Here is an 18,339-nt window from a genome sequence, read left to right as displayed (position 1 = left end):
AAGGTGACTTGACTTGACTGAGAAAACCCTTTCCTTAAGATCTATGCCCTGATCTACACAATGTATGGAATTAGAGATAATATGCACAAACAAACTGTGCTTTTAGCAAACGTAATAATTCAAAATGAATTATCCCTGATTGAGTGTAATGCAGTGTGACCCCAGCATCTGTTGCTATCAATGTTACTTGATATGTTAGTGTTCACATTTTAGGAAAGCAGTTGGATATTCCACAGGCCTGAACGGATTAGCAGCCATGGAACAAAAAACTCTCACTCCGAATAACCACCACTAACCTCTATATACTTTCACCCACGCATAGAGGAAACCACAGTGCAATATGAATGTCTTTGTTGCCTAACTAGCCTCTGCTGGGGAATGTTTTGTGCATATGTAGCACTCTATAAATTTCCCAGTGTATTCTTGAGGTAAGGCATAACCTTTAATTGAACTACTTGTTTTCAAAATGTGAGTTGAGAATATGAATGCGAAGAGTTCTATTGAAAATGTACTTTTTTTATCTATTTGCCTGATCTGTTCCAAAGGGTGATGAGCATAGGAATACAAAGCCAATGATCTGTCTCTTTATCTGAGCCAAAAACAGTCACAGCATGAATAGCATCTTGGGGTCTGTAAGATCAATCCAGGAAAATCCCTTGAATGGGAATCATGAAGTTCATGGCCTCAGTTCAATCTTGTCTTTTACACAGATTTTCATTAGATTCCTAGATTTGAAGCCAGATACAGAGCAACACCATTAAAGTCTGTCTATTCTATCTAAAGGTTTCATTAATATGAGTAGACAAATCACGTTTAAACATGTGCCTTTAGCCCACTTTTGGAATATGACAATACGTTTTTTCAAATTTCACATTACATTAAATCAGATGGGAGATTTTTTTTAAAGCATCACAAAAGAGAATATAATTCATTAAGGTAATGCAAAACAACAAATAACTGTAACATATAACAGGGTTTTCAATCACAATGACAGGCTAGAACAGTTTCTATACCTCATAAAAAAGAGAGAGAAAGAGACACACAAATAAAGAGGAACAGTTCATGACATTGACTCTCAGACAACAAAAGAGTGTGACTCTCCATGACTTTTTAAAAGCAATTAAATGAGACTTACCATATGGCCAGGCCATCCCCTGGGCCACCAGGAGGAAGATGATGAGTATGGTGAAGCCTGGCAGAGAGAGAAGATTGTGCTGGTTCCGCTGGCTGCGGCCCTGCAGCGGTGCAGATAAACACATGCTGCAGTCTGAAGCTCTGTTTACTCTTTGAGCTCAGCTGCTTTGACATCACCTCTACTCTGTACTGCCCTCCCTCTTGACTCACATTTTCCCACTCTGTTTCTCTCTCTCTCTCTCTCTCTCTCTCTCTCTCTCTCTCTCTCTCTCTCTCTCTCTCTCTCTCTCTCTCTCTCTCTCTCTCTCTCTCTCTCTCTCTCTCTCCCTGCATACTCCCCCAGTTTCTCTCGGTCCCAAACCTCTTGCATTCTTTACACATTCAGCACATCTTCCTTGTCTCTTTAAACCGGCTATACTCAAAAGTGAAAGTTCCTATCTCTGTCTCTCTCTTTCTGTGATTTTTCCTTCTCTGTTTCTCTCCCCTCCCTTGGTTTCAGGTTTCAGAGTCCAGCTTTGTAAGAGTCTTGACTAATCATCAGCTCTGCTGTTAGAACAAACTCACTGTTACAGAAGAAAAGTACACACACACACACACACACACACACACACACACACACACACACACACACACACACACACACACACACACACGCGTTGGGTTTTCATGTTTTAAAAAACATCAGTTAGTATGATTTATAAAATGTTTTCCTCATAAAATGTTCCCACAAGGAAAAGGATTTTGGATATTTGCCATCTTTGTGGGGACATTTTTGTAACGTAACATGTCACCTGAACCACACACACACACACACACACACACACACACACACACACACACACACACACACACACACACACACACACACACACACACACACACACACATTTCTATTATATTCTATGCTAAAAAAAATGAATTAGGAATGTTTAAGAAAAATAAGAAAAATTATAAGACAAATAAACTACTTGGTTACTATCGTAACCTCAGTTCCCTGAGATAGGGAACGAGTATTGCGTAGCTATACGCAGTGGGGAAACTCTTTTTCCCCGATTTACTGAACCTTATGTGTAAAAGTATAAGCACAGCTAGCAAATTGAGCGTCTGGCTCGCTCATAGGCTGTGCTGCGGCAACTGCACATCCAATGGCACGGGCGCCTCTGACGTGCGACCAATGAGCTAGCTGTAAGGAACTCAGCTTTTTGGAAATATTAATAATCAATAATATCTTGTTATTATTAATTATAAATATTTGGGTCAGTTAATTGGATTAACTTGATGTGGCTGAATTAATATTACAATCAATTAATCAGTTCTTCCAACGAACTATTTTGATTATTAATTTATTCTAATAAAGGGTATCTTCCATGGCCACCGAAGAATAATTATTTCATCGCCTGTACAGTACTTTGAGCCAGTAGCAAAAACCGTGATCGTAAAGTGACTTGTATTGCAAACAAAACAGAACCAAATACATATTATGTACAAGTTTTATTAACTAAATATAGATATTTATATGAATATAAATAAACTAAACAACATACACACATGAATACATAAATAGGTTAGTGATAGGATGAAATTGGAAACCGGAAGAGGGTCTATGAGAAGAACCATCAGAATTTCATTTTCACATTTCATTGAATTGAATACTTGCATTTGTAATGGGAACAATTCTTGAAGTTGTTGAAAATTGGAGTCGTTGATGGTTCCGGCAGTGTCAAGTGGAAGTTGGTTGAGCGTTCTCTTTCTCCAGGAACGCATGACTGGTTTGGTGAAGGCCTGGGACTCTGTTGAGGCCACGCTGAGCACCCAGGAGAAGTGAGGAAGTCGGAAGGATGGGTGATTGGAGTCGTTGTTGGTTGGAGTCTTTGTTGGTTGGAGTCTTTGTTCCAAAACTCCTGAGATTGTCCTTGGTTCTTTGTGAGAGAGTCTTCTCTCTATTCCATGAGGCCGGATCTGGTTGGAATCGAGGCCTGCTGGGCCCTGGGGCCCCCGTGGAGGGGGAGGGGGCTCCCCAGTCTCACCAGAACAGTGTTGCGGCTGGATGAAAAAACTAAGAGAGGGCGGTCACTGTTGCCTGCCTCTGGTATACCCTGAGAAAGAACCAACCCCTAAGGTTTGAATGGACCTATGAGTAAGGTGACATGTCCGAGAGGGGAAGCGGCTCTTAGTTGATTTATGGTCTTTGTCCCCAGCATGCTTAGACTGTTCATTCAAGCTCAAATAGACATAACAAATTCACATTGCATTCTAAGAGAAGGTGATGTACATCAAAGTGTGTGTCATTAAATGAGGATTAATTTGCTAGGAAGCATGATACAGGTGAGGTTATATTGACCGTTGGGTGGTTGTTCAACCACATACACCCCAATCAAACATACCATGTTGTTATACCTAATAGTACACGAGACAGTAAATCATCACAGTTTCTGTGAGGCATGTTCCTTCATAGATCAGAGTAACACCGCAAAGTTTATTTAATTAAAGATGGTCTCTCTCTCTTAAGCATGTGGCGCATGTGGCCACATTCCTTTAAGGTCGTAAAGTCTGTTATCAGTCTTAAAGTGTTCTGTAACCGGACACCCGGCTGACAAAGTAACTTCATTTGTGAGGTTAGTTTTGGGGGAGAGTTTCATAGACCTTTATATTCATTAAATATAGTGAATATGAATAATTAGTGTGTGTCTGATTGGTCCAGACCCTACATAGCCCTACATCATTACTTGTCAGAGACTGTCAAGGGGGCGTGGCCCTAGTCTATAATATTCCCCCGAATTCGCCATTATAGCAGGTTTTAACGACTGAAGAGACAACTCTCCAGGTTACTATAGTGCGGCCGGCTACGCAATACTCGTTCCTTATCTCAGGGAACTGAGGTTACGACAGTAACCGAGTAGTTCCCTTTCGAACGGTCACTTCGTATTGCGTAGCTATACACAGTAGGGACGCCATGCAAAATGCTGCACTATAAGTAACTGGTTGCCACTGCAACTCAGGACCGCTGAGCTCACAGAACAAGCCAGAAAACCAAGTATATATAACAGACCGGACACCGTCTGTTGTGTTAGTAACAAACCAACATAATATACTAATAAAACCAGACACCGTCGGGACTATTAGTATAAGAAATTACAACCGGCCAAAGCGCGTTTTATATATATATATATATTTGTATGTGATGGTGCACAGTAATATTTTTTAGACAAGACCAGACACTGTCGGGTCTTTATCATATTGAAAGTACCTTCGCCTGCAGGGAAGGCACCTCCATATTTTAAAACTTCATAAATGTGGAAGGTGAGGACCAGCCAGCCGCATCACAAATATCTTGAATGGGAAAGCCAGATGACCAAGCCCATGACGAGGCCATGCCCCTAGTCGAGTGGGCCTTGATACCAATAGGGCAATCCTGACCCACTGAGATACATGCCATAGAAATGGCATCCACTATCCATCTAGACAGTCTTTACTTAGTGACTGGATCACCCTTAGATCGGCCACCCATGCAGACAAAAAGCTGACAGCTCTTGCCTAAAAGACACAGAACGCTCCAGATAGATTCTCAGCGCTCTGACAGGGCAGAGAAGATTAACCTTCCCATCCTCGGCAGAAGGGGGAAGGGCTAATAATGTAATAACCTGTGCTCTGAATGACGTAGAGTGTAGAGGATGACACAGGAGTGGATTTTCACTCCTGTCCCGTCCCACTCCCATAGAAAGAAATCTTGTCCCGTCCCACTCCCAGACCAAAGTTTAAAAAATAATCCCATCCCATCCCGCTCCTGGTAAATTGACTCCCACTCCCATCCCGCTCCTGTTTAAACTGACTCCCGCTCCTGTACCGCTCCCATATACGGCAATTTTCGCTTGATGAACGAAGCGATGCTTGGCTGATTCTTTCCCGAATTTGCCTTGCAAGTGTGCTTCTTCAGACCGCTCGTCCCTGAATCACTTGTGTACTTGACTAAGACTAAGCATGTCTTACAAGCAGCGTACATTGTGCTATCACCGTCACATTCTACTCTCATAAACTTAATTAATATTTCAGACTTTCCGACCAGTTCTGTGAACTTAATAGACATGTCATTACTTCTGGCTTTGCGCTGTAAATCATTTTTTGCCACATCGACTTCTCCGCGGCTGTTAGCTCCCTCCATCACTGCTCTCCGGCGGTAAGCCGTGACAAAAAGCACTGATGGCTTCTGGGACGGCTGGGTCGTGTAGTTATTTTTTAATTGCGTTACATTGTAGGAATATTAAAAGGAAACTACAAAATGGTGCATTTACTTTTTTCTTTTTTTGTCGTCTTTGCTATTGGTTGATTCCCGCTCCCGTCTGCTCCCGTTAACGATTTATCCTGTACCGTCCAAATCCCGTGATTGATAGCAAAGATGACTCCCATCCTGCAGGAATCCCACGGGAATCCCGTGACCCGTGGGATTCCCGATAAAGTGTCAGCCTCTAGTAGAGAGCACTTTGGGTACATAAGCGTGCCTGGGTTTGAGAATGACCCTGGAGTCATCTGGACCAAATTCCAAACATGAAGGGCTCACGGGGAGAGCCTGAAGATCTCCCACTCGCTTTAGTGAGAGAGGTTTCAGACCAACCGACTGGAGCGGTTCAAAACGCGGACCCTTCAGAGCCCCAAGGACCATGGAGAGGTCCCAAGGCGGCACAGAAGGAGGTCTGGATGGGTTCATCCTCCTAGCACCTTTTAGAAAACGTACCACCAGATCGTTTCTTCCTAGTGTTTGGCCAGCCACCAGAGCATGATGCCACATACACTTTGAGCGTGGACGGGGAGCGGCCTGCGTCCAACAGCTCCTGCAGTGTCTCTGGGTCCACACGATTTTTCGAGCACCAGCTTTAAAAACCCGACCATTTCAAAACATAACGGCGCCGAGTAGACGGGGCCCTAGCTTCAGAGATAGTGCTTAAGACCTTCTCAAGAAGGTCCCCGGGTACCCGTTTAGGGGCCATACATGAAGAGCCCATAAATCGGGTCGAGGATGCCATATTGTCCCGTTGGCCTGTGTGAGGAGGTCTTTTCTCATTGGAACAGGCCAGGGGATTGTGTCCGATAACTGAACCAACTCCGGAAACCACGGTCTGGATTTCCAAAGGGGGGCCACCAGAAGGACTGGGCATCCGCTCTCCCTGACCCGCTTGATGACTTGTGGAATCATCGAGACGGGGGGAAAGGCGTAAAGAGGGTGGTTGGGCCAGAGATGGGCCAGCGCGTCTCTGCTCTTCGAGAAGAACACTTCGCAATGGGTGTTGGTTCTTGAGGTGAAAAGGTCGACTTTGGCCTCGCTGAACACACTCCAAATCAGACTGACCATCTGTGAGTTCACGGACCACTCGCCTAGGGGAGTGTTGCCCCGTGAGAGCATATCCGCACCCGAATTCTGGACGCCAGGGATATGCGCTGCTCCCAGAGAGCTCAGATTGGCCTGTGCCCATAAGAGGAGGTCTCTCGCTATAGCATGCAGGTTGCCTGACCTGATGCCACCCTGGCGATTTAGGTAGGCCACCACTGACATGTTGTCCGTGCGGACTAAGACGTGGTGACCTCTGAGGTTTGACAGAAATGCTTTTAGGGTCAAACCAACTGCTTTCATTTTCAGACAGTTGATATGTAGGCTCTGCTCCGTGCTCGACCAGAAGCCGGAGGCAGGCTTGCCCTCGTGCAGCGCTCCCCAACCCAGGATGGATGCATCTGTAAAAACCACTTTCCTCCCGAAAACTGTTCCCATGGTCACACCCTTGTGATACCAGTCCTGAGCCCGCCAGGGAATCAGGGTCCTTAAACAACCGTGATTCACCATGATGCGCAGGCTGCCCGACTGCCACGCATGGGTTGGCACACGGCATTTCAGCCAGTGCTGCAGCGGCCGCATGTGCAGTAATCTGAAGTACTGATGATGCTGCTGCCATGAGACAGAGAAGTTTCTGAAATTTCTTCAGGGGCGCGCGCATTGAACAAGGCTGCAAGCGTCTGCACCGAGAGCGCGCACTCTCGTGTGAGCCGCGCCGTCATCGTCACAGAGTCTAAAACTGCGCCCAGAAAGACCACGCTCTGGCTGGGGGTCAGTTTGCTCTTTGAAACATTGATTGTGAGACCCAGGAAATCGAAATGGCCGAGAATCAAAACCCTGTGAGCCAGTAGCTCGGCTCTCGATTGTGCCAGCACCAGCCAGTCATCGAGATAATTCAGCACGCACACTCCCTGAAGTCTTAGGGGAGAGAGCGCTGCATCCATACACTTCGTCAATGTACGGGGTACCAATGACAGACCGAACGGCAGGGCGGTGTATTGATAAGCCTGACCCTCGAAGGCGAATCTCAAGAATGGCCTGTGACGAGGGTTTATCTGAATATGAAAGTATGCATCATTCAGATCCATTGTAACAAACCAATCCCCCGGGCGAACTTGCACGAGGACGTGTTTGATAGTTAACATTCTGAAAGGCCTTCTCATGAGAGCCTTGTTCAAATGTCTCAAATCTAGTTTGGGTCGGAGACCGCCGACTTTTTTTGGGATTAGAAAATAGCGGCTGTAGAAACCCGAATGTTTTAACGCAGGGGGGACTAGCTCTAAAATTCTGCCCTTCGGCGCGAAGCACATGACCCACGTTGCTTCTCACTGAAGTCTCGATAACCGCTTGAAACTTTGGGGGTCTGTGAGCGAATTGGAGCAAGTAGCCTCGCTTTATAATGTTTATGACCCAACTCGACACACCGGAGATGGCTTGCCAGCCCAGAACCCGTGTGGCTAGGGATTGGCACACTGATTGGGATGGGTCGCCTAATACAGGGGGACCTGAAACCCTTACATTGTGATTTGTGCACATACTGAGTGTTGGACTGACTGTACAAGCTTTTACCTGGGGGGAAGTCAGTGTTACAACAGGGAAGGGGGACCATGAACCCGTGTGTTGTGATTGCGAAACATGCTCTTTTTGTGCTTTATTTGGGTCGTTGTGAAAACGGCGGTTGTTTGTAAAGACGCGGTCACTGCTGCGGGCCTGTTTACAATAATAAAATCCCCAGCCGTCTGAACTGAATAGGGAGCTGTGGGAAGTTTTGCAGGTTTTTTCGAGGGTGGTCCAGCTAGTGCGAGACACGAGCCCTCTCTCTTTAACTGTGGTGCTAGGATGACTTCGGCGGCACAGCATCGAGCACGATGCTGGTTTCGGTTTGCTCGACGCGGAGCTCGAGCGCTTCGGCAAGAAGTGTCGCATAGCTTGGGACGCCTTCTGTGCCTCCGTGTATCTCTCAGAGAACCCCTTCGGCGCCGGGACGAAGAGGCCGGAGCTGGATACAGGGGCGTCGAGGAACCTCGTTCTGTTTCGCGTCTTTAATCTCGGTGAGATTGAGCCAGAGGTGGGGCTTGAGCACGACCAAGCTCGCCATGTTCCTCCCGATGGCCTGTGCTGTAGCCTTGGTAGCACGCTAGGCTAGGTCCATGGCGCTTCGGAGGTCCGGGCTAGCCTCGTCAATGGATTGGAGGAGTTTGGCCTGGTAGACCTGCAGCACGGCCATCGTGTGCAGGGCCGAAGCAGCCTCACCGGAGGTGGAATAAGCGCAGCCAGCGAGGGCTGAAGTGTTTTGGCAGGGTTTGTTGGGGTGAACAGCTCTAGCACGCCAGCTAGCAGCTGTGTTCGGGCAAAGATGAGCGGCCACGGGCTCTTCGAGGGGCGGCAATGACTCTTAGCCCTTTTCCGCCGTGCCGTCCACGGAGGAGAGCGTTGCAGAATCTGACGATTCCACACGCGCTGAATAAGGAGCGCGCCATGCCTTAGTCAGCTCCTCGTGCACGGCACAGGCCTGTGACGAGGGGTCTGCTGGCGCCCCGACAGAAAACAGCCATCCAGCCGGCTTTAAGGAGATTCCTCGGGCGAGGAACACTCAAGCTCGGGGTCCGCAACGGCCTGCGTCAGGATCCGAAGCATTTCCGCATTGGAGTAGGTCCTGGTAGCTGGCGCGCTGGCCTCAGACTGGGAAGCAGTGACGGAGTCTAGAGAGAACGGCCAGTCCTCCTCAGATGCAGCGATAGAGAGGCTGTCGTCGTGCTCGATGTTCAGATATTACAATAAAAAATAAAACAAAAATAACTGATTAAGGAAATACATTTTTTGCCTTGTATTTTATATTATTCTGTTCTATTCTAGTCTAGTCTAGTCTATTGTATTCTAGGCATAAACGGTCACACTCATAAAGCCTGATTGCAGAAATACTATTCAGTGCACTCCGCAAGATAGACAGTGCATGTTTGAGGGTGTTGCATCTAAGTTAAAGTGCTGCTTTGAAGTTTAAGTAAAGTCAAAGTAGATATACAAATAATCTCATATTATTGTAGCTCTAGAGCATTCTCTGTACGGGCCGTACATTGTGGTAGTGAGAAAACGCATGTTGCAGGAAAACTCAAATGTTAATGAACTCAGAGAGTAGAATCAGGAATATACACAGAGTAGACATACACTAACCTCATTTATCAAAAATGAGAACCGACAAAGGACTGAACAGAACAGGGAGTATGTATACACAAGTAAACAAAGGAGCCAAATGAGAAACAGGTAAACGTAATCAGAAAGTAAACTAATGCACAATGAAGACTAAACTGAAAGGGTTACATTAAACCAAGACACATGAACAATAACACAACGAAACAAGACAGAACCCTAACAGTTCTCCCTTTTCGGATTTCGGAGGAGGGTGAGGGGCAAGCGTTGGACACGAAACAGGAGGAGTTAGTCAATGGGAACACCATAGCGGCACTGATGGAGGCCAAGGTGGAGCCCTGATTGGTCTCTTGACCGGAGCCTGGGGCCAACCAACGGAGACAGAGCAAATGACAGTGGAGACCCTGCAAATGCATGGGGGTGACTGCCCATCTCAAAGTCACGGGCCAGAAGGAACACCACCGGGTTGTGCGACTGAGGAGAAGATAGTTGCCTGGCAGAGCAGGGTAAGACTGGAAGGAGGAACCTGGTGGAGCTGAAGGGGTGAAGGGCTGAGGCTCAGCAGGAGGCTGGGATATCAGCTGGGGAACCAGGATTAAGAGTGACCAAGGTGGGGCTGGAGGGATGAGGGAGCCTAGGGGAGCCAGAGTAATGTCGAACCACGACAGAACTGAGGGAGCTCAGAATGAAGGTGGAGCCAACAGTCTGACAGGCTGAGGTGAAGTCATGGGCCTGGAAGTCTGAGGTGATGTCAGAGGAGCTTGGCTATTTGAGAAGAGACCTGAGATGGTGCCGGAGAGCTGGTGGGAGCCTGCAGTGGGGGCACAGCCCTGGGGACTGGACGGAGCCATTGTTGAAGAAGACAATGGGTTGGACAGGTGACAGGGTGGGAGTGGATCATCCAGAAAATTCAAGGGACTACGCAAAGCCAACATGATGGAGACAACAGAGTGGACATGTGACAGGATTAGAGAGGATAATCCAACAGGTACCAGAAGTGCTAACAGTGGTGGGAACAAGGTTGGGAGCTGGCTTCATCGAGATGGCTGGTTCAGGCCAAAGAGGTGGCTTCCGTTTAGCTCCTGAACGGATGCGTTGGCAGGTTCTGGCTCCATTGTGGGAGGCAGCTCTCGCACTTGGTCCAAGCCAGGAGCTGGCTTGGGCTCAATATCCGTGGCGGGCTCAGGTGTTGAGGTCAGGTCTGCGGGGCTGGGATGAGGAGTCCTGTCTGGAGAAGGCAGAAAGATTACTTCTATCAAAGGAACGTGCTGTGGAGTTGGAAATGTTGTTGCTGTCCTCAACAACTATTGTGAGGGAGGATTGCAATGTGTAGTCAGTGAACTCGGTGAAAGGACAGTGATCCTTCCCCAACAGCACCAAGGATATCCCTCGCCAGAAGAGATGGTTGAGCTTTTCATCATCCCAGCATGCCTCGTTGTAGAGCTCTAAGAAAGCCCTCCATATATTCCTTCAGCATCCAGCCATTTTGGAGAAAACAGTCCTTCTCCGTTTTGGTTTTGGCAAACACTATAGATATAGAAGGACGGTTCACTCCTACTACTTATGAATGTGAGAAACTTTGACTCGCAATATGACGGAATACGTCCCGCCTTCTAAGTAAAAGAGCCAATCGCTGATTTGTAAAGTCATTGCATCACTGCAGCTGCCATTAGAAGCTCCGGTTCCCATAGAAACCTGAGACACATGCTTAGGACTTCTCATGTGCATTGGCTGGTTTAGCCTGAAAATTAAGCCCTTTTAATGCCATTCGAGCATAAGAAATCACCTGTATGGTATAGTTCATGTCAGATCTTGTTGCTGATTTGAAATAATTGTGAGTCTGGCAAGCAGCTTTTGATATTTCAGGGATCCCATATTGAAATGCATAGGACTTGGTCTTGGATGCCCGAAATAGCTGCCCGTAGGTGTTGCAAATCTGGCCACCATGGCAATCAACTTTCCTTAAAAGGGACTTTGGCTTTGGTCAGTTCTTCTGTCACAAATAATGTGGTAGTGAGCAGACCCGAGGCGGACTTAACATTAGGCAAAGGTAGGCGATCGCCTTGGGCCCCAAAACCCCAAAAGTCAGATTAAAAAAGGATAGAGTCAAAGGTAATGCACCATGGTACAACAGTGCTACACATGCTATCAAGAGAGAAACTTGTAATCTAGAGCGTAAATGGAAACAAACTCATTTAGAGGTATTTAGAATCACATGGAAAGATAGCACTTCCCATTAGAAAAAGGCTCTAAAAGCAGCCAGGGCTGAGCATCTCTGCAAACTAATAGAAAATAATTGTATTTAGTCCAGTGGCTAGATTAACAAATAAACAGACATCACCTGAACAAAATATTCCATCACAGTTGAGTAGTGATGACTTTATGAATTTCTTCTCTAAGAAAATCAAAAGCATCAGAAATACAATTGTAAATGTACAACCTTTGACAGCGTTTTATGATTCAGCCTTAATTATCGCCCCTCAAGAACAATTGTAGTGCTTTACAACTATAGCACAGAAACCGTGTTCGTTAAAATTACAAATTACTTACTTCTAGATTTTGACCAAGGCTCTATATCAATACTAGTTTTACTTGATCTTAGTGCTGTGTTCAACATTATACATCATAAAATACTCTTAGATCGACTACAAAATTACACTGGTTTTCAGGGACAGGCATTAAGCTGGTTTAGATCATACTTATCAGACCGTTGCCATTTTGTCTATTTAAATGGGAAAAAATCTAAGATAACGTCAGTAAATTATGGAGTGCTGGAAGGATCTGTTAGGCCCTCTGGCCACTTGGTAATATTATAAGAATTTCATCACGACCAGTTGAAATCTCAAAATTATCTAAGTTGTCTAAAATCATCATTATCTAAAATCATATAAGACTGAGGTATTACGCATTGGACCAAAAACTTGTACACAGAATCTCTTAGATATAATTTGAATTTAGAAGAATGTACTGTAACTTCATCATCTTCAGTTAAAGACCTGGGAGTTATATTAGACAGCAACTTGTCTTTCGAAAATCGTATTTCATATGTTACAAAAACAGTCTTCTTCCACCTCAGAAACATTGCTAAGCTACGTAACATGCTGTCTGTTTCTGATGCAGAAAAGTTAGTTAATGAATTCATGACCTCTGGACTAGATTACTGTAATGCAGGCCAGCTGACAGTCTTGCATGGGCCCGGGACAAGATAATCTTAGATGGGCCCCCACCCCCCACGATATTTTTTATTTTTATAAAACACCATATACTTTTACCCAAACTGAATAATAAAAACACGTTTAAATGGGTACATTTTCTATAAATAACTTCATTTTCTTTTCTGACATAGCCTACTACAGTTCTTGTTAAAACACAGACATGCAAAATCTGTGCATTTTGGGCACTTTTTGTGTGAAATCATATTTATTTTTTGTCCATCAAAAGTGTGCTTTCACTTTTAATTAAGCATGAGCAGCGCAGCAAAAATAGACTCGGATCTGGCCCATTATCTGTTCACAGATGATGACAGTGACGCATTTCAGCCGGCTTTTTATTTCTCATCTCAATAAATATATCTAGTAGTAAAGCTAATGCTAGAAATCAATGAATTCTTTGCTAATACTTTCTCCTTTCCACGAGCGCGTGCTCTCCCGTGGCGTCTGTCGTTGCTATGCAACAATGAACTTAGGCGCGCCTGTAAAAACGAGCGCGCCGCGTCGCTATTATGAGCTAATATCCAAAATATTTCCATATGTGGCTCTTTCCTCCTTTCTTATCAGCAAGTGGATTTACAGCTACCACATCAGCAGCACCGCCGGTAGCAATGTCTCAGCACTTTTATGAAGAGGACGCAACTGGACGCGCTTCGGGCATGCACGTGCATCAAGTACCGGGTTTGAGAAAGCCTGGTACTTTGGCGTGACGTTTAAAAAAAAAATAGTACCGACTTGGTACCGAAGTACCGGGTCTTCGACAACACTCAAAAACGTTGGCTGCGCTGTTTCTTACCTTGCTCTACGTTGACTTTACTAACGTTAGTTCCAGTTTCACCGTTACCACCTTTTTTAAAATATTTGTTTAGGACATCTCGAAGGCCTCTATTTTCTTCTTCTCTTCTTCTCCTTTCTTTTCTTTTCTGAGCACCGGACTTGTGCTGACCGGACATTTTGAGCGTAACATTATCTTATTGAACTTCAAATCAAATGACAACATCAAATTTTGATCAGTGGCAAAACCATTTTTGTTTTGGGGGTGGGGGTGGGGGGGGGGGGGGGGGGTTCTTGACCACTATTTCAAGGACAATTAGAAAGAAAACAAATAAAAAGCTTTTATGTAACTCAAATTTTATATATTTTTTCCACAAATATGCCTATTGTATTTATTTTTTAACAATTATTCCATAATTTAATGAGGGCCCAGTTCTGGTATAGAGTAAGGTATAGTTGCTTCCGTTTGGAGAATGTCAGGCAAGACACCATCACAGAAAAGGAAATCTATTTTCGAGAGAGCAATTGCGAACCAAACGTCCGAAAGAGAAAGGTCTAAAACAAGGCTCATTCTAGGCGATGCTTTTCAACGTTGGCGGCAACTGAAGGACCAGGAAGGACTACCAACAGATGCGGCTGTGGCATTGTTTCTGCTTGACAGGTGAGGAGCCGATTAACTTGTAGTATTTACTACTAATCGGGGAACTGTCTTTACTGACGATATGCGCACGAGAATTGTAGCTGTTCTAACGTTATAGCCCAGCCACATGTAGAACTAGCTAGCTAAACAAGCTGTTTGGGGAGGAAGCTGATGCGAGCGATTGTATTTATGTATGGGCATCTGAGTTTTTTGCTCGTGCTTGATTGCGTTTCCATGTTTTTCGAATGGGTGGAGTCAGAGCCAGCGTTGGAGGAGAAGTAGGTAGGACCTTATGAGTTGTGTATTTTCAAAATCTGCCGGCCGTTTTGCAAATCACATACCCCACCTTTACTATTACAAAGCCCTGGGCTTCTGATAGTACCTAAGATATCTAAGTCCACTATAGGAGGGAGGGCGTTTTCACATTTGGCTCCTAAACTCTGGATTAGCCTTCCTGATAATGGTCGGGGCTTAGACTCACTTTCCCAGTTTAAAACTAGATTAAAGAAGGATCTCTTTAGCCAAGCATTCACATATTGCATCTCATAACCTTATGCTCCAGTTATATCAGATCAAATGCAAATGATTGCCTTTGCTTAATGTTATGAACAAAATCTACGCTAATTATTTAGCATTTGCTTTTCTGTTTTATCTTGGGATGCCCATCCTGAGGTAACTAAAGAGTTTGTCAGCTCCAGTTTGGATCAAGCCTCTTATGAAGACTTCAGATGCCCAACACCTTTGAGGAGACGACCCAACACCTGTGAAGAGATGACCCAACACCTGTGAAGAGACACCTTTGAGGAGACAGCGTATACTCCGGCGAGGACTTCTGATGAAGCAAACTCTGAATCAACATGCACCAATGCTACATTTTTCTATATATCCTAATCATTTGTTAACAAACATGTATTCATTACTTCAATCAGCGTATTGTTTCTGCCTTAAATTAATACATTATTTAAATCAATACATTTTAGCTAACTGTTTGATTTGTATATATACAAATATGTACATTTCTGAAATACATAACTCAGACAGTCACCTCTGATAACAAATCACTCTAAATTGTAATCTAGCAAGCATTTTCTTTAAAGCTGCTTTGAAACAATATGTATTGTGAAAAGCGCTGTACATGTGAATTGAATTGCGGTGGTGTTTGTTACCACGACAACCGTCTGCACATCCGCTTTGAACACACTTCTTGTGTATCCTGCTTGTAGCAAATGAAAATTATCATGCTTCTGAATCATTAACTAAATACTAACCAACAGTGCGTATTATATTTTTATAGTTTTAAATGCCACTCACTCGTTTCTGTAAAGGACCCCATTGAACGCGCTGCCCATTATGCACTTTTCGTTGAAATAATCAGTTAGCTTAGTGTGCAAATATAGAATTTCATTTTAAATTAAATTTGAAGTTAAAATAGATACAAATAAACCTTTTTAAAATGTTGAATTGCAGCCTTGCCTTATTGTGTAGGCATTTGTGCAGTGAAAATGACCCCAAAGCACCACCTAGTGTCCAACCTATGCTAATACTGCTGTAACCCATTTAAACGTGAGTACCGTAACTGCACAGGGGTGAAAATTATGATATGGCAAGTGAGCCACACCACAGCACTCAAACTGTTCTATGTGTCATTTCACCATGCAACAGCAAGCATCAACAAGAGAGAAAGGAACCTCAAGGATGATCCAAGCAAATAAGTGCAATTGTATAGGGCCCCATTCCTACATTTTTCCTTTTGTTATCATAAGTTAATGTATTAACTAACCATGAGCAATATATTTATTGTATTTGTTAATCTTTGTTAACATTAGTTAATACAAAATACAGTGTTTCATTGTTTGTTCATGTTAGTTCACACTGCATTAACTAATATTAACAACTACAACATTTGATTTTAATAATGTATTAGTACATGTTGAAATTAACATTAACAAAGATGAATAAATGCTGTTGAAGTGCAGTTCATTATTAGTTCATGTTAACTAATGTAGTTAACTAATGAAACCTTATTGTAAAGTGTTACCATTTATTTATTTGTTTGTCTTCAAGTGCTTTGCCTTTAAGAAATGTTGGACTGCTACCCTTCTTAAGTGTTATGGCATGCTGTAGAGGAAAGTGTTTTGGAAATGTCTGTGAAATAATGGAAAAAAAGCCCAGAGAACAGGATATTTTCTGCCTGCTGTCCACAAAATACACACACATTCCTAATTCTAACAGACACTCAAACATACTGTGCACAGCCAGAGGAAAATGGAATAAACAGATGTTTCACCCACTAGAGTTTGTTTTGCTTCTCCATGGAGACTGAGGGGTCATGCTTGATGTCTATTTCGAATTTCCCTTTTGGTTTGAAATTGGAAATCTTTACACAAATTATCTGAAGGCTGCATGACTTCCTCTGTGATGTATTCAATAAGTCCTATATACATTTTGGAGTAGTGTGTGTATATATGTGTAAAAACTATTTCATGCATTTAATATTACCTTATTTCCTCACCACAAACTCTCAGCTGACCTGGGCGTCGTGGTCTAAAAAATCCTGGTAGAGTTTTGGGACTAACCGACAGAGGTGACGCCGGGAGATGTAGTGGCCCACGTGGAATCTGATGGAACGAGAGACCAGTTGACACCAATGGACCAGGAGACCAAGGTGGAACCATGGTGACGAGCGGCTGAGGAGGAGCCAGTGGTGCCGGGGGACTGAGGCGACGATGCTGTGTGTGAAGAGGAGCCTGACGGAGCTATAGGTGTGGAGGAATGAGACGCAGCCGAAGGTCCGGAAGTCTGTGGCGACGATAGAGTGATGACTGACCGAGAAGGAGCAAGTGGGACGAGGGAGCCCAGTGGACCCGGAAGGACAATGGTCCTAGGTAGAGCCGTTGGGTGAGGATCCATGGCAAAGCGGACTGGTCAACGGGCCAAGGTGGAGCTGAGGATACGGAGGGACGAGCCAGGCCTTGGCTCTTGCATGATGTCCGTGGTGGGCATAAGCTGGGTCTCTCAGTCTGAGGTGGGCTCTGGTTTCTTATCCGCGGTGGGCATAGCCTCTGGATCTGGAGTGCTGATTGATGTTAATCCTCTTCAACGTTGCCCACTGTAAAAGAGGATCCATCATCCCACAGGGCGAAGTTGATATATTCCACCAGGGTCCAACAGGAATCCATCTTAAACATTACCATCTGAATCTCATCGTCAAGTCCGCTCCTGAACCCCTCCATGAGTGTCAGGTCATCGCAGTTGGCGTGATGGCTAACGCTTACGAACTCCTCCACATAATCCTCCAGGTTAAGTCCACCCTGAAACAAAAAATAACAGCCCCTTTGGGCCCGTGAAAGCTCTGCATTGGGGCAACGTTAAAGGAAGCGATATCCAGAATATTTTAAGTCCAGTTTTCTGTAAAGTTTTAAGTTAAATGAGGATGAAGATAGGCAAAGTAGTTCAAAATATCAGCTTAGTAAAACAGCAGATCTCCAAAAGTTTTTAAACACAACGAAACACTGCTCATGGCACAAACAATACTGGACAATGAACTGAATAAACTGAGGGACTTAAGTACTCAAGAATAATGAACTCAAATATGGACAGGTGTGCTTACTAATCAATAGCCAAAGTAACTAACAAAGAGCTGAAAAATGAAACAAATGAAACGGGTAACAGAGAAACAAACTAAGAGTCCATGAAAAAGAAAAAGTAAAACACACTAATCATGAAAAATATACGAATCATCAAACCATTGTGAAAATTCCTGTTTTTGCTATGTTATTCAATATTGAGTTCTTTATTTTTCTTATCAATAAGTTGTATGAAAAAAGTAGATTTAATTTTTTTTTTTTTATAAATATCTATATAGGCCTAATGAATAATTGAATATAGACAATACGGTAACAAATCTCCACCTACTGTATAAGGATGCTCTCACGTCTAGGTTTTGTTCAGTTTCATTATCTGGTTCTGTTTAGTTTGTAGTCATGGTTTTCTTTGTCATAGTATTTGCCTGTGTTTTTGTTCAATCATTTCGGTGTTGTACCCTGCCGAGAAGAGCCTTACCTTGGCTAGTCCTTCTGACATTTGCCGCTGGATCTGATGTCTCTATAATGGTT

At 44.2% G+C, this 18,339-nt stretch overlaps 1 protein-coding gene across 1 annotated transcript in view; it reads right to left on the bottom strand.

Moving 5' to 3' along the window:
• The window catches only part of pamr1b (peptidase domain containing associated with muscle regeneration 1b), an 83,427-nt gene extending 81,774 nt beyond the window's left edge, over positions 1 to 1,653 (bottom strand). Inside the window, exon 1 of the mRNA XM_077245535.1 lies at positions 1,136 to 1,653. Coding sequence (XP_077101650.1) covers positions 1,136 to 1,259 — 124 coding nt within the window. The 5' untranslated portion in view covers positions 1,260 to 1,653. The remainder of the gene's footprint in view (positions 1 to 1,135) is intronic.
• Between the last annotated feature and the right edge of the window lie 16,686 nt (positions 1,654 to 18,339).

Source organism: Siphateles boraxobius, unplaced genomic scaffold (assembly GCF_051911475.1).
Source record: "Siphateles boraxobius isolate OS27281-9 unplaced genomic scaffold, OSU_SipBor_1 102, whole genome shotgun sequence".
In the NCBI taxonomy this organism is placed as follows: Eukaryota; Metazoa; Chordata; class Actinopteri; order Cypriniformes; family Leuciscidae; genus Siphateles; species Siphateles boraxobius.
The sequence above is the reverse complement of the archived record's forward strand: the minus strand, read 5'-3'. Positions and strand labels throughout refer to the sequence as shown.